Below are 24,436 nucleotides of genomic sequence, written 5' to 3'. Positions count from 1 at the left end.
CTGGAGCCAAGCCGTAGGGAGTTCTACAGGCATGCCAAAACCAAGAGAAACAGGCCAGGTTCGGGAGAGGGGAGGAACCACCCCAAAGCAGAAAAACTGGAGCCCAGCCTGTTAGGATGGACAGAGCAGGATCAAGACCTCCAGTCAACCAGGGTCTGCAACTGCCAGACCCTCCCACCCCAGCACAAGCCACTGCCACCCCGGCTGCAAGGTGCTTGCATCCTCCCCACGAGGACAGCGCTGCTGGCCACACACAGCCTTGCATGTCTGTGGTATTTCTTTTTTATTGGTATAAAAGCCCACTGTGGATAAAACTGCCTTCTCAGCCCTGAGCCTGATGAGGTTTCTCCGTCTCAGCCCTGTGGCACAGCATCAGGGCTGGTGCCTGCCTTAAAATCCCCCTCCAAGTGCAGGAGAGGGCAGCGATCCATTGGAATGGCCCCTTGAACCTCCTCCCCAAGCTGTGCCAGCACCAGCTGTGGGGTTGCATCTCCTCCTGAGCCCTCTACCACCCTCCATGACTGCTGGGCCCTTGGGCACCGTGTTTTCCCCATCCTCCTCCTGTCCTGGGTGCTGCAGTCCCCTCAGGTCCCCCAGCACCGTGCCTCCCTGCACCAGGATGCCAGCTCACTGCAGTTACTGCAGTCCAGTGCCAGGGCTGCGGCTGCCAGAGCAGCGAGGCTGGGCAAAAAGGTGGAGAAAGTAGGACCACAGTGGTCAGCCCCAACCCAGAGCACGGCAGTGCTTTGCAAAGTCACTTCCTCCACCCTGCAGTGAGGAGGCGATGCAGGGCCCCCACCTCGGCACAGGGGACAGCATATATCTTCTGCAGCAGGGGGAGAAGCGATGGGTTTCTTTGGGCTCAGGCCTCTGGCAGTCCAAGGTAGCATCCTTCCCAGGCAGGCTAACTGGGGCTCCACTTGCAGTTGGGCCAGCAAAGCCGGGTTCTCCCAAAGTGAGTTGTTCTCCAGGGCTCCCAAACAGGCATCGGAGCAAGCTAGCCCCAGCCACACCAGTCAGCTGGCTGCCACAGCCAGACCTCTGTGCCTGCCCCGCCGGGACTGACCAGGGTCTCCCAGTCCAGGCAAAAAGATATTGCAGAGGAGGTGACAGCCGCTCTTGCCACCAGGATGGAGGGGGGGGCAGGGGTGGCTGGGGACAGGAACATCCTGTGGGGCCTCAGGATGCCGGCTGGGGACTGGCTCCGCTCCGTAGACCTGCAGGAACAAAGAGGAGAGGGGGTCAGTTTTCACCAGTCTCCTTACCCCATCCACTTCCCCCAAGAGGCAACAACCCAACCACAGACCAAAACCCAACTTCTCCTCCAGTCTGGCAGCCAAGGGGATGACACTCTTGTTCCAGCCCCAGGGACACCCTCTCCCCATCCCAGAGCTGGTCCTGATACCCAGAGGGATCTATAGGGTTCCCCATCCCCTTTATAGAGCAGGACTTACACAGCAGGAAGCGCCGCACGTTCTGGGCAGATCCCCCTGAGAGCAGGTAAGCCCAGGCAGCAGCAGTGGCCATCAGCAGGTAGGAGGGCACCAGGCTGCCCACGTACAGGGGGTTGCAAAACGTCTGGGGAGAGAGGCAGGAGAAGAGAGGGGTGAGCAGGCAGTAGAGGGCAAGGGCAGGGTAGGTGGCAGCATCACTGCCTCGACAAGCGGAACAGTACAGGGGACACCAGGTCCAGAATTCAGTTTGTGAAGGGCCAGCTGCAAGTACCCCAAACTTGGGTTGACCTGCTGGGATCAGCTCTGCAGAGAAGGACCTGGGAGTCCTGGTGGACAACAAGCTCTCCATGAACCAGCAGTGTGCCCTTGTGGCCAAGAAGGCCAATGGTACCTGGGGGGCATTAAGAAGAGCGCGGCCAGCGGGTCCAGGGAGGTTCTCCTCCCCCTCTGCCCTGGTGAGGCCACATCTGGAGTACTGTGTCCAGTTCTGGGCTCCCCCATTCAAGACAGATGGGGAACTACTGGAGAGAGTCCAGTGGAGGGCTATGAGGATGATGAGGGCACTGGAGCATCTCTCATATGAGGGAAGGCTGAGAGAGCTGGGGCTGTTTAGTCTGGAGAAGAGAAGACTGAGAAGGGATCTGATCAATGCTTATAAATATCTAAAGGGTGGGTGTCAAGAGGAAGGGGCCAGACTCTTCTCTGTGGTGCCCAGTGACAGGACAAGGGGCAACGGGCACAAACTGGAACACAGGAAGTTCCATCTGAACGTGAGGAAAAACTTCTTCACTCTGAGGGTGACAGAGCACTGGGACAGGCTGCCCAGAGAGGTGGTGGAGTCTCCTTCTCTGGAGAGATTCAAAACCCGCCTGGATGCGATCCTGTGCAACCTGCTCTGGGTGATGCTGCTTTAGCAGGGGGCTGGACTAGATGATCTCCAGAGGTCCCTTCCAACCCCTACCAATCTGTGAATCTGTGAAACCCAACTGCTTCACTAGTCCTAAAGGCTGTTCCCCCCAACCCTGCATGGGGACCAGCACGCACCACAGCCATCCCTGAATATAGGGCCTGGCACAGAGCTCTGTTCCCAGCTACTCACCGACCCCGAAACAGCAAGATGCATGACAACAACTGCCGTGATCTCCCACCAGCGCCGATGCTCACAGCCATGGAAGAAGAGGATCCCCCAGAAGGTGTGAAGGAAAATCAGCACCATGGTCATAAAAGCTGCAGGGAGCAGCAGAGGGGTGTCACCAGGGGACCACCCACCCTGATCTGGCCTGCAGGCTAGGGGAGGGATGGGGAGGAGCCGGGAAAGGGGAGTAGAGGCACTGCTGGGCTGGACTAGGAGGTGCTGGAGCAGACCCCAAGTGTGGGAAGGATGGGGGAGATGAGCAGGGAGGGTCACAGGGGACAGAAAGAAGGGTTTGGCACAGACAGATGAGACAGGGGACTGTAAGGGGCTCAGACAGGTAGAGGTTGCAGCATGGAGGGGACAGCATGGCGGGGAGACTCCAGCCGCCCTGGGTCTGCCAGCTCTGTGGTAGGGCAGAGACATGAGTGAAGAGTGCCAGTCGCTCACCTGAGGTCAGGAAGTAGAGCTGTGAGTCCCCATGGATGCCCACAGTGCCAGGCCCTAGTGCGTCTGCCAGGAGATTGATCATGGAGAAGGCGCCGCTCATGAGCCCAAAGCCCACACCAGCCACTGTTGGGACAGGACATCATCAGGCCCTGAGCCTCCCAGGGCCACCTCAGGCACCTCCCAGCCTGCTTTGGTGTGAGAAACCTCCCTTTCCCCCAGCACCGTGCCCAGCCCTGCCCGGGCTCGCCCCTGGCCCCACGGACAGGGTGCCCTGCTCTGCGCGGCACTCACCATATGCCATTTGCTGGATGGAAATGGGGGAGCAGCCATCCTCGCTGAGGGCCACCAGCCCCTCGATGGCCTTCCTGTGGGGTGAGAGCATGCTGGAGCCTGGCACAGCCTGGCCACCTTCCAAGACATGGTGCAGCACCAGGATGGAGCAGACAGGATGGGATCTCACTCTGCACCAGCCCACCCTCCTGGTAACCTCCCCATCACGGAGCTGCAACACCCACCATGGAAAGCATCCGTGTGACCACCCTGAACCACCAGACAAATCATGCATGTGAAAACCACACAAAGCCACACAGAAAGATTTTCCACAGAGGAATGTAAGGGTCAGCCAGCCCCACAGAGCAGGGCTGGGGCGAGTGGGACATTAGGTGCAATGCCAGCAGCACCCTCGCATGGAAAGCAGCCCTAGTGCAGGTGTGGGAGGTGCATGCTAGGAGGGTGTACCTGATCTCTGCATTTATACTCCTAGATGTTGAAAAAAAATGGAGGGGGTGCAGGGAAGAGCTCAAAGGGCAAGAAAAATTCTTTGAGGAGAGAAACTGGGAGAGGTAGGCTTCATTATTTTTATCAGCCAGAGGTGTGGCGGGTGACTAGGATGCCAGACAGATCCTCAGCCTGGGGAGGACAGCAGCATTTGCAACTGGAGATCCGCAGGGCAAATGAAACACAGTGGTTTGTGTTAGAGGCTGCTTCACGGATCTTTGCTACCCTCTGCCTGCCTGCCTCCAGCAGTGCTCCCCCTCAGACCCTTCCGCCAGCACCCAGCCAGTCAGGAAGGCTGGGGTGCATGAGAGATGCCAACCCCAGCATCACCTCCCCTTGTCTGGCTGCCCAGTCCCAGCACAGTGTCTGTCTGTCCGAACGCAGGACAGGGTGCAGCATGTGCTCACCTGGCAGGCGGCACAAGCACCTGCGGCGTCAGGGAGGCTGGGAGTTGCTGAGGCTGCGCCGAGACTTTGCCCCGGGCTGGCCAGGGCACCAAGCATGAGTCCGGCAGTGATGTGCCACCCCACAGAGACCCAAAACCACCTTCAGGCTGTCCCTGCTCACACAAAACCGTCCCTAAGAAAGGAACAAGACTTGCCAGGAGGCGAGGGCAGATCCCTAACCCTCCTCTGTCCCCCATGCAGCAAAGCGGGCATTTCCCGGTGCCCGGCGTCCCGCCAGCATCCCCCCAAGCAGCAGGAGCACTGCTGGCACTAGTCACCAGGGCAGAGAGGATGAGACACGTCCTGCAGCAGCCCAAACCCACGGCCTACCTGTACCAAATCTGGGGAGATGCTACTAGCTACCTCAGTCCTGGGTCCTCCAGACCTTAGGGCTGCTCTGCTCCACCACCTAAGACCCACTTAAGGTCAATGTACTGACACAGGTACCACCCACACGCTCCCAGCAAGGACTGATGTGGCTTGGTGCCATGCTTAGTGTGCCCCCCCAGCCCAGGAGCTCCCAGTTGAAATCTGGCACCTGTCATGGCCAAGAGGATGGGAGGACCATTTAGCAGCACCGGAGCAGGGTGGGAGATGCCCTTACCTGAGGAGCTTGTAGTAGAGGAAGCGGAAGGCCTCCTGCAGCAACACAGAGAACATCACCCCAAATATCAAGAGCCCTTTCTGCAATGACTCATCCTGGGGGTTGCTGGCTTTGACCGCGATAAACCAGATGAGGGAGGAGAGCAGCAGTGACACCAGCCAGAAGAAAGCCCTGCAAGAGAGAGAGCGCCTGCTGGCACCGGTGCTGTGCTGGGACCAGTGCCGGTACCAGTGCTGGTGCCGTGCCCGTGCCCATCAGCACTACGCCGGCACCCCTCTGTTGGTACTGGTACTGGCAGCTGTGCCCGGCCTTGCCCACTCTCCTACCAGTACCAGCACGTGCTGGTACCAGTGCTGGGCAGGTGGTGTCTGTACTGGTACTGCTACTGTGCACGCACTCCTCCTCCACTGCTAACTGGAACTGGCACCAGCACCCCCACTGTGCTCACACCAGTACCAGGCTCATATCCTCGCTGGTACCAGTTCCAGTACCATACCCTACTGATCCCACAGTGGTACTGGCACCAGTGCATGCACCCTTACCACTACCAACCCTATACTGGTACTGGTACCAGTGCTCCACTGATCCCATGCCATTACTGACACCAGTGTCCCCCCCATCATGCCCACACCATGCAGTGACCACAACGGTACCAGTGCCATATCGGTACTGGTGCCCTTGTTGTGCAAAGAATGGCACCAGTATGAGTACCAGTACTGGTGCCCCTGTCATGCCCACAATGGTACCAGTACAAGTACTGGTGCTCTTACTGTGCCTGCAATGGTACCAGTATAAGTATGGATACTGGTGGACCTGTCACACTCACAAGGGTACAAGCATCAGTACTGGTGCTCCTGTCATGACCACAACCACCAGTATGAATACTGGTGTCCCTAACGTGCCCATGACTGTACCAGCAAGAGAAACAATACTGGTGCCCCTGTCATGAAAGCAATAGCACCAGTATGAGTACTGCTACTGGTGCCCCCGTTCTGCCCCCAACAGCACCAGTATGAGTTGGTGCTCCTGTCATACCCACAACGGCACCGGTACTGGTCCCCTCATTGTGCCTCTGTCAGTACCAGTTATGTTCCAGTCACAACCATGCTGGTACCGGCCCCTGTCACACCCATACTGGTACCAGTACCAGCAATGGTACCAGTACCCCATCATGCCCACACTGGTAGCAGTACCAGCACTACTACCAGCGCACCGTCACGCCCATGCTAGTATCAGCGCCCCGTCATGCCCATACTAGAACCAGTACCAGCACTGGTACCAGCATCCCATCACACCCATACTGGTACCAGTACCGGCACTACTACCAGAGCCCCTGTTGCACCCACACTGGTACCAGTACCGGACACTGGTACCAGCACCCTGGCACGCCCATACTGGTACCAGTACCAATACCGGGGGCATACCAGTACCGATAGCAGTACCAGTTCCCCCATCACGCCCCAGCAGTACCCACGGTGGCACCAGTGCCCCTCCCGGTACCGGTGCGGGACTGACCCGGCGATGAGGATGATGATGCGGAGCGGGTCGCGGGCGATGGTGAAGAGGAAGAGGCCGAGCGCCGGCCCGAAGGCGATGAAGGTGCACCCGAAGAAGACGGCGAGCGTCATGGCGGCGGGACACGGGACCGGGGACGGGACCCGGAGGCTCCGACCGGACCGGACCAAACCGAACCGCACCGGCCCCGCGACCCCCCTTCCCCCTCCCCCACCCTTCCGGGGCTGACTGACGTCACACGCCGCCCGAGTGCCCCGCCGCCGGCGGAAATGGCGCGTTGGGGCGGGCTCTGAGTCGGGATGGGGGCGGGGCTATGGCCTGGCGCGGCGGGGCACGGCCCGCACCGGGGAGGGGTCAGGCCGGTCCGGGGCGGGGGGCTGGTCCTGTGGCGGGGGCAGAGCCAGCTCTGGGGTGACGTGGGCGGCGCCGGGGGTGGGAGGGTACAGCCTGTCACCAGGGGTGGCCTGGTCGTGTGACGGGTGGGTACGGCCTGCACCGAGGGGGGACACAGCCTGCAGGGGATGTGACCCGGTCCTGTCACGGACGGACACATGCCCTGCACCCAGGGGAGCTTGGCCCTGTCGCCGGTGCCCTCGCAGGGCCACCCAGTGACGGGGGCCTTGCGCTGCACCCCAGGACCTGGGCCGGCCTCGGGTGAGGTGTGGTGGCAGTCCCCAAGGGTCCCCAGCTGCCCGTCCCCCCCGCCTAGGCCTGCCTGGCTGCAGGGGCCTCTGGCACTACTCACAGATCCCCTCAGCCCCCGAGCATGTGGGGCAGGGGCCACACGTTCCTCCTGTGCTGCCTGCTCCACACTCACAGCTCAGGCAGCAAAGCCCCGATGTGGGGTGCGGTCCCGAGTGCTGTGTACGGGGCGTACGTAACTCGTACAGACATGAGACGGTGTCGTGTGGTTATGGCCACCCATGTTTTCCTCCAGCTGCCTCGTTCACTGCTGGGATCGACAAATCACTGATATCAATTTGGAGACTGGGAGCTTTGTGTGGCACTTGGCTTTAGGCGGCCTGACCTCTTCTGAAATCACCCAGAGCCCTGCAAAACCCACACAGCTCGGCAGCACGGCTCTTCCCACACTCACTCGAATGTCTCAGGCTGTAAATGCAGAGAGGGACGGGGGAGTGGTGGTGCACGGCTCAACATGTCTCATCAAAATGTCCTTGTGATGGTCTTTGTGTGGCTCTTCCCTTCCAGCGCATAGTTCAATGGTATCGAAGGAAGGATTTGGAGATGAGATGAGGCACCAGAGTAATGGGAAAAGTGGAGAAGAAAGCGGAGGTGAGAGGCTGCCGGAAGTTAATGTGGTGGTTTATCAATGGAGTGGCAGCCCACGCCAGGGCTGAAAGCTCTTCAGGGAGATCTTTGGTCTGTCAGGCCAAGACAAACAAATCCAAAGGCTGAAATTCAATGGGAGAGGTGCAAGGGGAGGGAGGAGGGGAAGGGCACTGCAGTCTTCAGCATGGGTCTGCGTGACGCATATGGGGAGACGTGCCTCCAGGTTGAGCTCCTCTGCCAGCAGCTCCACAGTGCACTGGCCTCTCAGAACTTCCCCCGGCCTGTCACTTTCCGCAGGGCTGTGGGGTGAAGGAGATGGGTGGGAGGATGGACAAAATGCAAAGCTTTGCTGGCTCATGTCTTTGGGGCAGAGCATCACCTGGGAACAGCAGCCAGGATCTCCCTGCCAAACCACAGAAAGTTCAGAGGAAAAAAAGGCCCTTGCAGTGGGGTGTAAATAGTTAAGTTAAATGGACTGGTCCAAAACAGGAGGCAGCAGCAGCTAATGGGGAAAAGCACTGGGTGTGAAAGGGCTCTTTGTCTCAGCAGGAAGGCGAAGGACGCCCAGAGACTGGGCGCCAGGGGACGCACCCTGATAGCAGTGCAGGGCAGGCTTGTTTGCAGTGTGGGGTGCAGGCTCCTGCAGAAATGGTGGTTTTGCCCTCTTGTTCCTTAAGCCCCCGCCTGGAAGGTGCTTTGACCAAGCAATGGAATGGCTTAGCTAATGTGCTGCGGAAAAGCAGGGCGGACCCAAGGAGCTCCATCCAGCTCTTGCACAGGACCTGCTCCGTGGGGCAGGACAGTGTGCACTGTCCTTCCCTCCAGCACATCCCATGGAGGGAGGCTGTGGCTCCCGGTGGGTCTCACAGCCTGGGAGGATAACCAGAAAATGAGGGGGGCCCTTTTCCCTGTAGGACAAAGTCTCGGAGCCACCAAACCAGAGGTGCAGGGCCAGGGGAAGGGCAGGAGTCCAGCAGCACCTGGGCAGGAAAGAGACGCAATGTCACCACCCTCCTTTCCTGAGCTGAAAGTCACAGTAAATAAAGGAAAGCAGATAATGAAAGCTATCCCTGCTGGCTGCTCGCTGGGGCAATGGCCCAGCTCAGCGAGGGGTCAGCATGAATTATGTTTCCTGGCAGCATGAGGCTGTGCTTTTAGAGGGATATCCGCTGGGTAGCATGGGACAACAGGGATCGGCACACATTGCGAGGGGCCCGAAGTGGAGGACGGGGCCGGATCATGACTTTGGGCATCCCCAGGGAATCCAGCCCATTTTGGTGACAGCGATGAGGCACATCCTGCTGCTCTTCTCTTTGTGTTGGAGAAAATACAGCAAGCCAGGAGCAAACTTCCTGAATGCTTTGGGAAGCGGTTGCCTACTGCAAAATTTTTGCTAGTTTATGCAGCTGTCCCTCAGGCAGGCATTCAACAACTGGTAATAGAAAATGCAACTAGTACGCAGGGTAAGTAGGTAACCCCAGACCTGCAGAAGACCCCGATAACTAATAATGTGTGCGTGCATGGTCACACACTTGTATGCGTCCTCAGATGCCATCATGAACCATGAAGCAGACTCCATGGAGAGGTCAAAGACCTTGTGGCTTCCCCAAGTAGGAAACATGCTGGCTGTGGAATGGGACACACCAGTGACATATGTGCACTGTGCACTTGAAGACAATGGTGAGTTTGGACTGAGCTTGAGACGTGGAGATTTCCTGTGCATCTCAAGGAAGCGATGGAGATGAGGGAATGCAGCCCAAACTGTGTGCGCTATCGCTCCCAGCCCCCCGTGGCTGCAGAGGACATCCTTACGCTGGCCATACCCACCCTGGACCCAAGCCCCTGCAGAGCCTCCTTGCACAAACTGGACAGGGAGACCCCCACCGCATCTCCCAGTGCCTGTGCCCACCCACAAGGACCAAACGCACCCATCCATTTTGTCAAACTGCTTTAATATTTGGACATGAAGACAGGACAGAGCCAGTCAGGCTGTGCACAGACAAGATGCCCCCGAGCCACGGTGTAAGGCTGCAGGGCTTCCCTTCTCAATGGATGTGTGGATTTGGCCAAGGCGCAGTTCAGCTGATGACATCCTGAGCGTGCCAGTGGGGTGCACGTGTAGGGTAGGGAAAAGGGACGGGGGGCTCCCCAGGGCAGCTCAGAGATTGTTCAGCTCCAATAAGGTCTGGTCCAGGACCTGGTGGATGCCCACGTTCTCTTCTTTGGCACTGGCCAGACTCTCTGTGAATACAAGGGACACCCAGCCACGCACACGGACACAGCCCAAGTGCACCCAGGTGCAGCCAGACCCAGGCACACCACACGAAGCACAGACACACACACACAGATGGACATTTCAGTATAGTGCCAGCCTCCAGACGAGCAGGACGTCCCTGCAGAACTGAGTCCATGCAGGTGGCCCCACTGCCAGCAGGCATGAACCCAGCCGCTCTGGGACCTGCTGGCGTGGCCAGGCCAGCTGGGCTGGTCACTGGGGGCAGGCAGTTCCCGCTCTTTGGCACTTCCATCCTTCCCTGGCACCCCATTGCCCACAGCCAGGCCCTCTGCGCCATGGGTACCATTTCCTGGCCAGCCACCAGCATGTCCTGCCCCAAGGCATCACGACTGGCTGGCCAGCTGTGGGCACGTGCACAAACCCTTGACCAGTGAAAGAGGAGAGTCAGTGCCTGCAGCATGACCCAGCAGTGCTCCATGAAGAGGAGTGAGAGAGCAACCCGGGAAAGTGGGCAGAGAGGACAACAGATAGAGAAGGAGCAGAGCTAATGAGGCTGCAGGGACAAGCTCTGCCAGGCAGCCTGCTGCCGAGGCAGCCTCCTCCGGTACTCGCTTCCAAACAGCATTCTCCTTGCCTCTGGAGATGGGGATGGGACAAGAGCTCTGCCCAACCAGCTCCACCCCCCCAGCACTCCCTGCTGGGTTCTTCCCTGTCCCTCACCTCAAGTTTGTGGCAGCGCGTGCTGCCAGATCCTATCCCAGCCCTCCCACCACTCTGCAGGGACCCCACTCTGAGGGGATCCTCTCTGCACAGTTTGGGGTGACCAGAGTGAGGAGGATGAGGCTGGCCGCTGACTCCTGGGACAAGGGGAGGAAGGCAGCGATACAAACCACTGCATCCCTCCCCAGCGGGGCCAGGCTGATGCCGGGGAACAGCCATCACTGTGTGGGCATCCCAGAACATCACAAAACCCCTCATTCCTCTCCCAAGAAAAAACAATCATCAGCTCCAGAGGGGCTCCCGGTGGCCCCCAAACAGGGTGGTTACACCCAGGGGGATAAGGCTCCGCACCCCACCTAGCCCCAGCGGGGAGCGGGCAGGGGCTCCCAGCCCTGAGCCAGCCTGACCAAACCAGGGCAGGGAGCAGGGCCGGCAGCAGCCTGGGTGTGGGAGGCTGGGCTGGGGCCGGGAGCTCTGGGCAACTCAGTTGTTAAGTTCGGTAAGGATGACCCGTAGCTCATTAGTGAGAACGCGGTTTTTCTCAGCCTCCTGCCGGGAGCGCTCTAGAGAAAACGGAGACGTCAGTGCAGCAGAGGGAAGAAAGAGAGAAAGGCGAGTTAGTGAAAAGAGATAGCGTTCCCCAAAGCCCTCGCTGGAAATCCCGCAGCCACCCAGCCAGCAGTGGGGATGAGCTCAACCGAAGGAGGGGGCAGCTGGTCCCAGGGCAGGGATGGCGCTGTGGGTCCATCAATTTGGGAACTGAGTTCTGGGGCAGGGTAGGATGCTGAGGAGGGAGGAGGATCAGGGGCCCATTTAGGAATCGCTGCTGAAGGGTAGGGTCAGCCCCTTCATTGAAGGAGGGTGATGCACAAGAGATGCCAGGCTTGCAGGCAATGTCTGGGAGTGGAAACATGGAATGGACAGGACCAGGTCTAACCCTGCTATTTCAGGCCAAGAGTCATGGAGAAGATGGCACGAGATGAGGAAAGCTGTGTATGAGAGCCGGGGGTGAGAGGTGGAGGTCATTCCCCAGGCCAGGGCACAAAGGGCCCTGGCCTGCTCGCCTGGCAGTGTGGGAGCCGCTCGGGGCTCAGCCACGGCCATCCTGGGGGTCCCACACCTGCAAGCTGCCTGCAACCACCTCCTACCACCCCACTGCTGGCACCCCGATGAGACAGGCAGGAGATGAGGGACAGAGTGGCATGAAGAAAACAAAGGAGAAACCAAGGAAAGAAAACACTTTATTGAGACCAACTCAGTAATCCAGAGGGACAGAACATAAAAGAAAAGTCATGAAATGCAAACTGAAGAGCAATGTGCAAAGGACAGAAGGGAGGCAGGGACGAGGGAGGAGCCAGGGGTCTGGGGGCTGGCTGCCTGCCTGCCTGCCTGGGAAAGAGCTGCCTGCACAGCCTGACCCAACACTCCATCCCCTGGGCCTGAGCTTTGGCAGTGGAGGTGACGCTTCCCCTGCACAGGTTCTCCCCATGCTGGGCCCAGCAAACAGCACTGGGGGGCTTTGCTGGGGGGACACAGGGGGCAGGTGGCCCCCTGGCCCTGGAGCTGCGGGGGAGATGAGGAGGCTGCTGCTGGAGCGATGGGCTCCTGGGCATAGCCCTGTTCCCCACGGGGCAATGCTGGGGCACGGACCTACAACTGCACAGGCACTGTCCGCCCAGAGCGTGGGGGTCCCAGGGGCTGCTCCCCTGTCCCACCAAATCACCTCATCTGTCCTCAAAGAAGGGTATTGCAGGAAACCCCAAGCCAGCTCCTGTCCCAAAGGAGCCGACGCGCAGGCACAGTCTAGGGAGGACAGAGGAGGACACAGCGGGCAGGGAGAGCGGTGGGACAGCCAGGCAGGCAAACAGCTGAGCTGGGGAGGGGTAAGGCAGGCGAGAGGGTGCAGTGCTAGTGCCTGGTGGGGGGCTCAGAGGGAGGTGATGTCGTTAAGTGCATTGTCCAGCTCCTCGCTGATGGCTTTGTACTTCATCTTCTGCGCATACACTTCGTCTGCAGGTGGGAGGCAGGCGGGGGGCAGGTGGTGGAGCAGGTCAGGGAGCAAGTGTTGGAGAGAGAGACAGTGGCTCTGAGCGGGGGGCCAAGGGCAGCGGGAGCATGCAGGCACAGGCGGCGTGGATGCGACCCTATTCCCCACGCAAGGGCAGAGCCCAGACCCCAGCAGCTCTCTGCTCCCATGCCGGGCAACACAGCATCCAGCTTACCCCCTCGCAGGACCCCTGCCCACCCCCTCACCCTGGCCAAGCCCTGTCCAGCCCCACCAGGGGCACATTGTGGCCAGTGCTCCCCAGGAAAGAGGGACACGAGGCCAGCGGGGACATGTTACCTTCTAGATCATCGATGGTTTTCTCCAGCTTCGCCACAGACCTCTCTGCAAACTCCGCCCTGGTCTCAGCCTGAGGGAGCACAGCGGGGAGAGGGTGAGTTGTGGGGCACAACAGGGATGGTGCAGGCTGCACTGCAATCCAAATCTGCCCCGTCTGCATGAACCCTCTCCTGGGAAAGGCAAGGGACAAGGGCCCCATGGACCCTCACATCCTAAACCAGAGCAGGCTGATGGCGGGGGCATCCCAGACCCAGGCACCTGCCATGCTGCAGGGCTGCAATTTGGGGAACAGTGAGAGGACATGGGCATAACAGGGTCAAAACCCACACAGGATGACACACTTGTGCCTGCACTGAAGCAGGGCTGGTCTCACACCCCTTACCTCCTTCAGTTTTTCCCCTAGAAGCTTGATTTCCTCCTCATACTTGTCCTCCTTGGTGGAATACTGCAGAGACAGAGACAGGCACCTGTGAGCCCCAAGGGACACCTCTAGCCATCCTTCACCCCAGCAGAAGACCCCAGAACCCCCAGACCCATGCACTCTGCCCAGCCCCAGCAGCCCCACCAGGTCCTACCTTGTCAGCCTGGGCCTCCAGGGACTTCAAGTTGTTGGTGACAATTTTCAGTTCCTCCTCTAGGTCACCACATTTACTACATCCCAAGCAGGGGCCGCCAGGAGAGGGAGCGGGACCAGGGGGCAGGAGAGAGTGGGGAGCAGAAAGAGCAGGCGCGGGAAAGGAGGAAAGAAAGAGAGAAAACAAGTTGAGAGAGGAGAAAACTCAGTGCAGGTGGAGAAGCAGAGCCGCTGTGAGCGGGAGCTGCCGGGACGCATCCATTCATCCATTCCTTGTGCTTTCTTACACGGATATCCCGTGCATCACCGCTGGCCAGGCTCCCGCCAGCCCCATTGAGGAGAGCAGGCATGGAGGGATGGAAGAGCGTGCCCAGCCTATGCCCACCGGAAGGGGAGGCAAGGGGAGGTCGGTGATGGAGGCAGCGGTGCAGAGAGGAGAGAGGTGGCTCGCACAGTTCGAGAGACAGCAACAGAGAGAGGGGGCCTGCTGCACATTGCCCCACACCCCTGCCCCAGTACCTCTTCCTCTGAGGCAATGAGGGATTTGAGAGTCTGGTCCATGGTCCGCAGCTCTTCTTCCAACTGTCTCACTCGGCTGGGATGGAAGAGGGGTACCCCGGCAGGGGGACAGCAGAGAACAGGGTCAAGGATGTGCTGCCGGTGGGCCAGCATCGCCCTGTCCCCAGCCTGCGAGCCCAGGGACCACCCCAATGGCAGACTCTGCCACTCCCAGGGAGGGACATCCCAATCCCCACACAGACATCCCCATCCCCACGGCTGCCAGGGATTTGGGGCAAGGGTTGCGTAGGATCCCTGCATGCTGCCCGCCGGGAGCCCCACTCACCTCTCTGCCACCTCTGCCCTCTCCTCTGAGCGCTCCAGCTCTCCCTCAAGGACGACCAGCTTGCGGGCGACCTGTCGACAGCAGCAAGAGGCACGTGTCAGCCCCATGCTTCCCCCAGCTCGGGGCACAGGGCTGCAAGAAGGTGGCCCCAGGTGCTGGGGGACTGGCGGAAGGGGGCATGTGGGTGTGGGCACGCACCTCCTCGTATTTGCGGTCAGCCTCCTCCGCTATGTGCTTCGCCTCCTTCAGCTGCATTTCCTGGAGCTCCATCTTCTCCTCATCCTTCATGGCCCTGTTTTCGATGACCTTCATGCCTCTGAGGAAAGCCCAAGCCAGAAGATGTTAATGCCATTGCTCAAGGTGGCACCTGCACCTCCTGCCTGCTCACTGTACCCGTCCACCAGCTCCAGAGACACGGGACATTGCCTGGGGATGCTGGCAATTGCTGGCCGCCCCATGCAGTATGGTCACACCACTGGTACCCCTAGGATGCTCCTGCGCACAATTAAAGCAGCGGAGCCAGAAAACATCCCGTGGCAAAGCCTCTTCCCATTCAGGGGTGATGCTCTCAAGCTGGGGGTCACCGAACCCCCATGGTAGGGACTCCTGGAGACTCTTCTCTCGTTCAGATACTGTTGCTCAAACTGGTCTTTGCCAATGGAAGGAAGAGATCACGCAACTGTCAGGAATGCTGTGACATGTCTGGGCACCCCCGTACAACCTTGCCTGCACGGCTCCTGCCTGGGAAACCTGTTTGCTGCATGGATGGGGCAACACACTTTGCAGGACTGTTTCTTTGAATGAGGCCATTTTTTTCTCAAAAGCTGACCTTGGTTCCCAGGCACAGATGCCTCCTCCTGGGCTCTTGTTTATCCCCTGAATGTAGGAGGCTACTCTGGAGCAGAAAACAGGTTCCAAGCACCCTCTGGCTTCGTATGGTATTTGTATAAATACCAGATTAAAATTTTCAGGATTTTATGGGTGCCCTGGAAATTTCAAAGCCTTTTTAAGAATGCCTGTATCTGAGGGACTTCTCTGTGTTGTGGCTTTGCTCTCTCCCTTCAGGGTCTGCAGGAAAACTAATGCAAACCTCTTAAGATCACTTCAGAGGGACCCCACAGCAAAACCAAGGGGGCTGCCTGCAATCAATGGCGACCTGATGCCACCTCCACTGTCCCTTCCCATCTCACCTCTCACTCTCATCAGCCGCCTTCTCAGCCTCCTCCAGCTTCTGCAGGGCGGTGGCCAGGCGCTCCTGGGCTCGGTCCAGCTCCTCCTCCACCAGCTGGATACGGCGGTTCAGAGAAGCCACTTCAGCCTCAGCCTGGGGGAGCAGAAACCCCTCAGTCACTCTATGTGTCATGTGTATAAATATATATATATATATATATATAAGGCATTTTCAGAGGTTACTTCCGCATTGGCTATCCAGAACACCCCTTGGCACCGTAAAACAAGGTAGCACTTGCTGGAATGGGATGCCCAACCATGCATCCCCTCACCTTTCTAGAGGGACAACAGGTTTTTCTCCATTCCTAGTGCCCTGTTTGATGCTCCTCCTGGCCACGCAACCGGAGCCTGGCATGTGCAGCCCCTCCACCATGTCCTCGCACCTCCAGCTCCAGCCCCAGAGAGGAGTGAGATGTGTGCTCCAGGGTAGGGTGGCCAGAGGAGCCGTGCCGTCATGGGGATGGTATTTGGGGTTTGCAGAGCAGTGAGTAAAGGGGGAGGAATGCCCTGTGCAGCTTCACTCCCGAAAAGGAGATCGGAGCTGCTTGTGGATTTCCTGTTTACGGAGGCGGCAGAGCAAGCTGGGAGCCCCTCCTGTGGGAACCCCCCCGTCCCTGCGCAATGAAGCAGCCCGAAGCTGATCACGGCCCCCCCGCCATGATGATGTACAGCGCAGCGCCACGGGCAATGGAGCGAGTCACCCTCGGCGGGCTGGCACCCAGCCAAGCTGCAGCCACCGGGGCCCGCGGGACCGGGGCCCTCTGCTTTCCCAGGCTCCCCATGCACGGGGCCAGGAGCTGAGGCTGGCCGGGAAGAGTGGCCCTGGCCCCCCTCCAGCCCCTCAACACCCGGCCTCATGCTCTTTCCATTTGGTCAAGGCCTCCTGCTTCAGCCCCACCGCCCCACTGCCACAGCAGCTCCCAGCCCTGCTCCCCACCGGGGAGGGCTGCGGGAAAGACAAACCTGGCAAAGGGATGGGTGGCGATGAGACCTCATTGCAGGGAGCAGACCTGTGCACCAAGACACAGGGAGGCATGCACCAACCCAGGGGAAAATGTCTCCTGCTTATTCACAGGCTGGAGCAGGCCTGGCCGGCTGCAGTGCCCAGCTCCATCTGGCCTCATACTCCAGCTTTGGGAACGCCCCAGGGGACATTGGCCAGGCAGGGGGACCGTGGGAGCAGCAAGGAGCTGTCACCCTGCGTGGCCCTGCTAGGCGCCCACAGTCCCCCATGGCGAGCTGGCAGGGTGGGGACAGGCACAGCTGGCACCTCTCCGAGCGGGTCGGCCCAGCGGCACACCATGGCTGGCACAACAGCCACGTCCGCCCTGTGAACACCCTTTTTCTGGGCTCACAGAGAGCTGGTCCCCAAGACAGACAGCTCAATGGGGAGCTGGGGCTGGTCCCCACGGGGCGATGCTCTGCCTGCGGCATCTGCCTCACCTCGTGGGAAGCTTTTTTCCCAGGGAAACACCCCCAAAGTGGGTCAGAGATGCCAGGATGGACACTTAGGAACATGAGCTCTCTCCAGTAGCTTCCAGTGACCAGGGAACCCGATCTGCGACTACAGGAAGGGGCCATTTCCTCCGCACACAGCCCAAGTGACAACAACCCGGGTACCGCACCCAGCTCTGCCACTCCTGATATGGTGAGGATGTTAAAGGAGTGGGCATAGGAAAAAGAAAGAAAAAAAAAAAACAGCACCAACAACAATAAAAAAGCCCAACCAGAACAAGCTGCAGCTTGGAAATGCCGTCCCACTGCCAGAGTGGAAATTTTGGCCTGTGGCAGCGTGAAGGGGCAGCTTGTCCCCACAAAGGGACATGCTGGAGAGCTGAAGGCTCTGTGACTGCTGCGGCCCGGACCGCAGAGCCCGCTGGAAGCCAGACAAGAGCCTGGGCGGTTTTAGCCATGCACACAGCCAGCCTCCAAGGGAGGGATCCTTTCCCAGAATCTGCCCGACCCCAAGCAGAACCAAGGCAGAGCTGGCCCCTGACCGCTCCCCCATGTCCCTCCAGCCGGGGAAGCCTTGAGGAACCCTGCCGCACGGAGCATCCCTCCTCGCAAGACCCATGGAGGAGGCAGCCCGGAGGCAGAGACGCTGCCCGAAGCCCCGAAGCCCCGGGGGAGGGTCTCGCCAGCTGCCGCGGTACCTGGATGGCAGCGCCCTCCAACTCCCGCGGGACCTCCCGGCGCTCTGCCCCGGGGGCAGCCAGCCCGGCTACCGGGGCGGGGAGGTAGGGTGGCGGGGGTGGGGGGGGCGGCCGGGACTAGCCCGCGGGGAAGGGTACCGGCGGCGGGGCCGCAGCCGGTGGGGCATCCCGGGGAGCTGCCGGGGCGCCCCTCGCCCCGCCACACCGTGCCCCCCCCCCCACACCCGGCGGCCCTTACCCGCTCCCGGGCCTGCCGCTCGGCATCGGCCTCCCGCTGCAGGTGCTCGGCGCGCTCCTCCGCCTCGTCGGCCACCTGCTGCAGGCTCTGGATCTTCTTCTTGACGGCGTCGATGGAGCTGGTGCCGGCCATGGCGGGGGGCTGCCGGCGGAGAGGCCGCGCCGCCGAGCCCTTTGTGGGATCCGCCCGGCTCGGGCAGGAAGCGCTCAGGCAGCGGCCGCTCCCGCCGCCCGCCCTGCCTCCATCCCTTCCTGCTCCTCCTCCTCCTCCTCCTGCTGCTGACACCGACCTGGGCCGCCGCTCCCCCGGGCAGCGCACACAGACCCTCGGGCGGGGTGTGCGGTGCCCACCCCCGGCAGGGGACAGTCCCCACATCAGGAGGGGGGCACAGCCCCCCCCCCCCCAAATAGGACATAGAGTGCCCCCCTGGCAGGGCGCATGGTCCTCCCCAGGCAGGAGTCACTGTCCCTAACCCCCTAAGCCAAGATGTGCAGTGGCTCCAGGGCAGGGCATGGTGCCCCCACAGGCAGATGCACAGTCCCCACTGGCAGGGGACATGGTACCCTCGGACAAGGCACACAGTGCCCCCCCAGGACACGGGACACAGCCCCCCCTTAGGCAGGGCACATAGTCCCCTCCCTGGGCAGGGAGTGTGGTGCCCCTCAGGCAGGGGTACACGGTCCCACCAAAATCCCCCAGAGCGATGGAGAGGAGCCCAGGGCGTCCGTTTCCCTAGGAAAAAAGGCCCAGGGAGTCTGGGAGTGACAGAGCCTGGCCCCTGTGAGCCCCCACAGGCACAGGAATGGCACATGCGTGCTCCCCAAGCTCTGCCCCCCACACCTCCTGCTGCAGAGCTGAGGGGGGTCATGGACTTTTGACCCATAGGGGCCATAAGTAAGTCAATGAGAGGCATGGGGCAGGGCGCACTCCTGGGCACCCTCCCGGGGTACCTGGTGCTGGAGCCCCGGGGCACAGCCAGGTCCCCAGCAGCCATCCCGGTCAGCCCCTTGGCATCCCCTAAGTGAGGACCTCACCAGCAGCCCCACAGAGATCCATGGGACCCACGGAGCCCTCTGTGTCCCCCAGCTGCCCTGGGGGCTCTGCCCTGGGGGGGAGGCCAGTCCTCCAGCTCCCAGCTCTGCATCCGGGCTGGGGCACATGCCTTGATCCATCAGGAGAAGCTGGCACTGGTGGCACTCAATCCTCCCCCAAGGAGCTCTGACAGCTCCCGGGCAGCCCCAGCTGCATGCACTGCACACCTGCCTCCAGGGACACCGGTTCCTGGGCTGACCCCACCGGCTGCCCTCAGGTCCAGGGCCAGGGGTCCTGGGGGGACCTGGCCACACCACCAGCAGAGCCCTGCAGCCCTGCTGTTCCCCTGCCAAGCAGTGGTGGAAGAGGCGGTGCTGTGGGTCCCCTGGGAACACATGGCCTTGGGCTTGGCGTCAGTCCCAGCCAATCCTGCCCTGCTCCCAGCCCGATGCCTGGGTGCCAAAAGTGCTCCCAAGCCAGCACACGGGGCCCAGAGCAGAAACCGGGGTCCCTGGCAGCAATGGGGCAGGGGTGAGCTGGCTGCAGGCAGGTGGGGGGCAGGTTGGAGGGCAGGTTGGGGGGCAGCCACCCTGGTCCCGCAGCAGCCAGGCTGGGTGCCTCCTGCTCTGGCCCCACCCAGGGATGCAGTCACTTCCCAGCAGAGCCCCGTTCCCTCCCACCGGCTCGGGGAATCGCCAAATAAGAGCAAAGTCTCCGCCGGGGAGAGCAACCAGGGCGGGAACTTGGGTGAAGCTTTTGGGATCGAGGCCTGGGAATGGTGGAGTTTCCCTGGGCCCCGCTGGGGTGGCCAGGGACGGGTCACCAGCTGGGGACGTGGAGGGCTGGAGAGGGCTGCTCTGGCTAAACCCGCTGTCCTGGCTGCACTGTGCCCACCAGCCCCTGCACCATCCCGCCCTGGGCACTGCAGGCTGTCCCTCCTGCAAACAGGAGGTGGTGGGGCCGTGGTGGCCTCAGAGCTGCTGGGAAGGAGGTGTCAGCGCTGTGGGGCTGCTGAGCAGGGGTCAGGTGCTCCCTGGTGTGTGCCACCATCTGACTTCCCTCCAAGTGCCTTGGGGGTCGCATTTACACCCCTTAGTGCAGTCCCCATGGGTTTTGTGCACTGCCATCCAGTGCCGGAGGAAGGGCAGTGCCAGAGCAGAGGGAGATTCATTCTTTTAAGGTATTTGTTGACTTTTTTTGCCAGGAGAAGGAGCCTGTCTGGATCACTGTGATGGGCCATGACCTGGCCGAGGCATGGGGATGTTCCATGCTCACAGGTGCACACTGTCCTGGCAGCCAAGGGGACTTGGGGGTCCCCGGGGAGGCAGGCAGGTGAGCTCTGGTGGGGGTCTACCCTGCGCTTCCTCCGCTGGATCTGGGACCTGCGCTGCGCCTCGCCCCAGGGAGGAGGTGACACCAGCCCCGGCACTTAGTGCTGTCAGCACAGTCAGGTCCCTGGCGCATGGACCTGGTGACTCCCAGAGCCCCCGCACACGGCGTGGCCTGTCCAGGCTTCAGCACAGACCCGGGGTGACTGTGCTGGTGGTGGGCTCCCAGCCCTGCCTGTGGCACCTGCTGCAGTCAGCCTGCTCTCCCTGTTCCTTCAACATGCCTCCTGTGCCAGCCCTTCCCTGGAGGGGTCGGTGGCTCCTGTCCACCATATCTGTTGGGATGGGACTCTCCATGCGAAAGCCTGCAGACCGGTTGAGCCACCGTGGACCAAGAGTGGGGACGCACACCCTTCCTGCCCAGGACAGCATTGCACAGCCCGCTGCCAGCAGCAAACCTCTCTGCACCCCATGGCCAGTGTCTGCCCAGTGCCACCGTTTGCCTCTTCCTCTGAGCCCCACACTGAGGATGTCCCGTCCACACTCAGCCAGACCCCACACCAAGTTTGCCCTGTCCCACACCAGCACAGATCCAGTCAGACCAGTTTGAACCCTGCTACACACAGCAGCCACCCTGCCCACCTTGACGTGCCTGCCCCAAGCCAGGATAAATGTGCCTTTCCAGAGGATTTTCAATGTTTTTCCTACTTGGTTTAGTATCTACCTAAACCAGGGCAGGTCCATAGGTCAGCAAACAAGGCTGGGGAGCTCCCTGGCCACTCCCCGGCAGCTCTGGACTGCCCCAGAGACTTGTGCTGCTGCTGCTCGTCCTTGTCCGCTCACCCCTGTCCTTGGCAGCTGCCTCGGAGATTTGATGCAGCTCCCCCATTTAGCTCCATAAACCAGCTGGGATTGAATTTTTTCTTATCAATCCTAAAAAGCCTGGCCATGGCCTGCTGGCCATGCTCCAACCGGCTCCCCTTTAGCTTCTCCTCCAGTTTCCAGGGTTGGTTTTCATCAAAGAAGGACTGGCTATCAAAAGGAGGATTTATTTATAGGGTGTCAAATACCCTCTGTGGCACCGCAGGTCGTTATACCCTGTTCCCAAGCGGCTCCATGGCCGCACACAGCTGTTCCACCCTTCACCCTGGCCAGGCACAAGCCAATTTCAACACCTTTCTAACATCTCCCCAGCCAGATCCATTTCCCAGGAGAAGCATCAGTCATGGCACTAAATAAAACTCTTACTGGCCTTGCCCTTCCCAGGGTACAGGGTGGCACATTGGACCCCCAAATGACCGAGTTCCCCCCGCACACCTCCAGCATCCTTCCTTGCAGCCAGCACTCAGCAGCTGGCCATGGGCAAGAGCTTTTTCCATTTCTCTACTCCTTTTCACTTTCCTGCCATAGTTTAGCAAGTGCCACAGAGTTTTTCCTAGAAGCATTGTGGAGGTTCATGCCTGGGGACTGGTGACACAGCTCGGGACACTCAGTCCCATTAGCTCTGGGGAGCAGGGCAGGCAGCTGCCCACAAAGCTCCAGGGGGAATGAGCGACCCGAGCGGTGCCTGCAGCAGCTGGCCTGGTCCCTGCACCGCAAGCAGGATCTGTCCAGTCCCTGCCCTGCATCTCAGCCTGGTTCAGCGTCAGCGTCGCAGGAATGGGATCCTGACAGTCTTCCCCACGGACACTTTCCATATAAGGCCCCCCTCTTTCTTCACCCCCCCGAGGTCCAGCGCCCGCGCAGGGGAGGAGTTGCTGGTGTGCCTACATACGTCTGTAGCTTTCTTCTCCGCCTGCTCCAGCTTCTCCTGGGCCTCCTTGACGGACTCAGAGTACTTCTCCACCTCATCCTCTGTGCCCTTCAGTTTCTTCTGCAGGCCCTGCTGTTCCTCCTCCAGCTAGGGAAGGGAGGGAGGGCAGGGGTCAGGGGGGATGGTGGTGCCCACAAGGCTGGGGGGGAGGGGCGGCCTCCAGCATCCCCGAGCCCAGTGGGGGTGAAGGAGGGGTGGTCTCCCACCCTGTGTAGGGGACTGGAGAGGTCCTGACTTGGGGACACAGCTCTGGGGGGCACCGAAAAGGTCCCCATCTCTGTGGGGCTGGGGTGGGAATGCATTGTCCCCAAGGGTCTCTGGCAGAGGGATAGGGAGGTGGCACTGGGGTGTCCTACTTGAGATAAGGCATGTGGGGGGGGACCAGTGTGAGTGGTCAGGGGCAACAGGCTGGAGCGCTGGTCCCTGGGGACAGGCACCCAGCGGGGTGAGGTCCCTGGGGATGGGGACCCAGTGAGGTGAGGTCTCAAGAGCTGGGCATCCCTAGAGCTGGGATCCACAGGCAGTTCACAGTGGGGCAAGGTCCTCAGGGCAGGACAACCCGGGGCTGGGCACCCCTAGGGCGGAGGCTCTCCAGGCTGGGCACCCAGCAGGACAGGACCCCCGAGGCTTGAGACCCTTAAGGCAGGGGTCCCTGGGCAATGCCAGAGAAGTCTGTGGGACACCCACCTGCTTGCAGCGGTCCTCCGCCTGCTTCTTGTCGGCCTCCGCTTGCTCGGCACGGTCGATGGCGTTCTCCTTGTCCAGTTTCAGCATCTGCATCTTCTTCTTGATGGCTTCCATGGTGGCGGCGGGGCGGCGGCAGCGGTGCGCGGGGCAGCGGCGGAGTGCGGAGCACCGGAGGCGGCGAGAGCACCGGAGGCGGCGGGAGCACCGGCACTGCGCCCCCCGCCCCGCCGCGCCGCCTAAGAGCCGGGGAGGGGCCGCGCCGGGCAGGGGCCGCCCCGGCACCTCCCCCGCCGCCCGCCAGCACCTTTTAGGGAAGGGCTCGCCACCGGCCGCCGCACCGAGCGGGACGGGGGGGCGGCACCCCCGGCGAGAACCGCCGCAGCCCCGGCGCCGGGCATCCACGGGGGCACCGGGAGAGGGACACGCCGTTAGCAGCGGGAGAGGGGCACACCGGGAGCACTGGGCAAGGGACATCCCGGGGCAACGCTCTAGGGGTACCCCGGGGGCAGCGGGTGAGGGACGCGCTGGGGCACGGTGAGAGGGACACCCCGGGGCACTGCACTAGGGGTACCCCAGTGGCACTGCGCTAGGGATACCCTGGTGGCACCGGGTGAGGGACACCCTTGTGCAAGGGACACCCCGGGGCACTTGATTAGGGATACCCCAGTGGTACTGGGTGAGGGACACCCCAGGCCAATGTACTAGGGGTACCCTGGGGAGCGCTGTGCCAGGTACACACTGGTGGCTTTGCGTGAGGGATACCCCAGTGGCACCGTGCTAGGGGTACCCTGGGGGCATTGGACTAGGGACAGCCCAGTGACACTGTGCTAGTGACACCCTGGTGGCTCTGTGCTAGGGATGCCCTAGGAGTATTGCACTAAAGGCACCCCAGAGCATTGTACTAGGGACACCCCGGTGGCACCGTGCTAGAGACACCTCAGGGGTATTGCACTAGGGACAAACAATCCAGTCACAGTGTGGTAGGCACATCCCAGAGCACTGGGGTAGGGGTATTTCTGGCGGCACTTCCCCAGTGGCACTGGGCTGGGGGGGACCCCCTGTGGCATCACTGTGGGGAGCAGGCCGTGCCTGGTGCTGCGTTTGGGGACTGCATGGGCTGGCAGTGTGCTGCTACTGTGCCCCAGGGACATCACCAGCCATCCACCCCCAGGACTTGAGACCTGCCTCTGCTCCGGCCAGAGCTGTCCCTGTGCTAGAGGACAGCACACGGCTGGCACTGCCCTGGGCACACCCCATGCCCTGTGACTGCACCCTGGGGCCTGAGGCACTGGCTCGGGGGCACCTCAGACACTGGCACAGCACTTAGGGCTCACACTGAAGTCTTGGGGACACTCTCAGAATGTGATTGCACTCAGGGAACACCCACAGACTGTGATTGCAGCTAGGGACATCCATAAGCTGTGAATGCAATTCTGGACATCACAGGCTGGCGCTGCCCACATGGGGAAAATCCCCTGGGAAAGAAGTGAGTGGAGTCCCTGACCTCCCCATCCAGCTTCTGCAGGTGGGGCAGGAGGACCCCAGCTCCTTGCAAGCTCCCTGGCACCC

The 24,436-nt window shown here is 61.0% G+C and overlaps 2 protein-coding genes across 16 annotated transcripts; both read right to left on the bottom strand.

Annotated features, from left to right (window-relative positions):
- Positions 1–269: 269 nt before the first annotated feature.
- On the bottom strand, positions 270–6,617 carry LOC129199667 (gamma-secretase subunit Aph-1b-like). 4 transcript variants are annotated; one of them, XM_054810523.1, is made up of 7 exons: positions 6,379–6,617; positions 4,864–5,034; positions 3,328–3,401; positions 3,037–3,159; positions 2,554–2,681; positions 1,455–1,578; positions 270–1,217 (listed from the first exon to the last, which is right to left on the bottom strand). In XM_054810523.1, the coding sequence occupies exons 1-7, from the start codon at positions 6,489–6,491 to the stop codon at positions 1,180–1,182; spliced, it is 771 nt and encodes a 256-aa protein (XP_054666498.1). In that variant the 5' UTR covers positions 6,492–6,617; the 3' UTR covers positions 270–1,179. The 4 variants fall into 4 exon arrangements, with proteins under 4 accessions (XP_054666498.1, XP_054666497.1, XP_054666499.1 ...); XM_054810525.1 differs by having other exon boundaries at positions 1,031–1,217; positions 3,037–3,099; XM_054810522.1 differs by lacking the exon at positions 2,554–2,681 and having other exon boundaries at positions 276–1,217.
- A 2,986-nt stretch (positions 6,618–9,603) lies between these two features.
- TPM2 (tropomyosin 2) lies at positions 9,604–23,141 on the bottom strand. 12 transcript variants are annotated; one of them, XM_054810509.1, is made up of 9 exons: positions 22,868–23,100; positions 22,142–22,267; positions 15,577–15,710; positions 14,585–14,702; positions 14,387–14,457; positions 14,062–14,137; positions 13,351–13,413; positions 12,969–13,038; positions 9,604–9,909 (listed from the first exon to the last, which is right to left on the bottom strand). In XM_054810509.1, exons 1-9 carry the CDS (start codon positions 22,979–22,981, stop codon positions 9,827–9,829), a joined length of 855 nt encoding a protein of 284 aa, XP_054666484.1. In that variant the 5' UTR covers positions 22,982–23,100; the 3' UTR covers positions 9,604–9,826. The 12 variants fall into 12 exon arrangements, with proteins under 12 accessions (XP_054666484.1, XP_054666486.1, XP_054666492.1 ...); XM_054810511.1 differs by lacking the exon at positions 14,062–14,137 and adding an exon at positions 13,544–13,619; XM_054810518.1 differs by lacking the exons at positions 9,604–9,909; positions 14,062–14,137 and adding exons at positions 10,709–11,187; positions 13,544–13,619.
- Positions 23,142–24,436: the final 1,295 nt, after the last annotated feature.

The sequence above is a fragment of the Grus americana genome, chromosome Z, assembly GCF_028858705.1.
Source record: "Grus americana isolate bGruAme1 chromosome Z, bGruAme1.mat, whole genome shotgun sequence".
In the NCBI taxonomy this organism is placed as follows: Eukaryota; Metazoa; Chordata; class Aves; order Gruiformes; family Gruidae; genus Grus; species Grus americana.
Note: the sequence above shows the minus strand (reverse complement) of the source record. Positions and strands in the feature narration are given on the sequence as shown.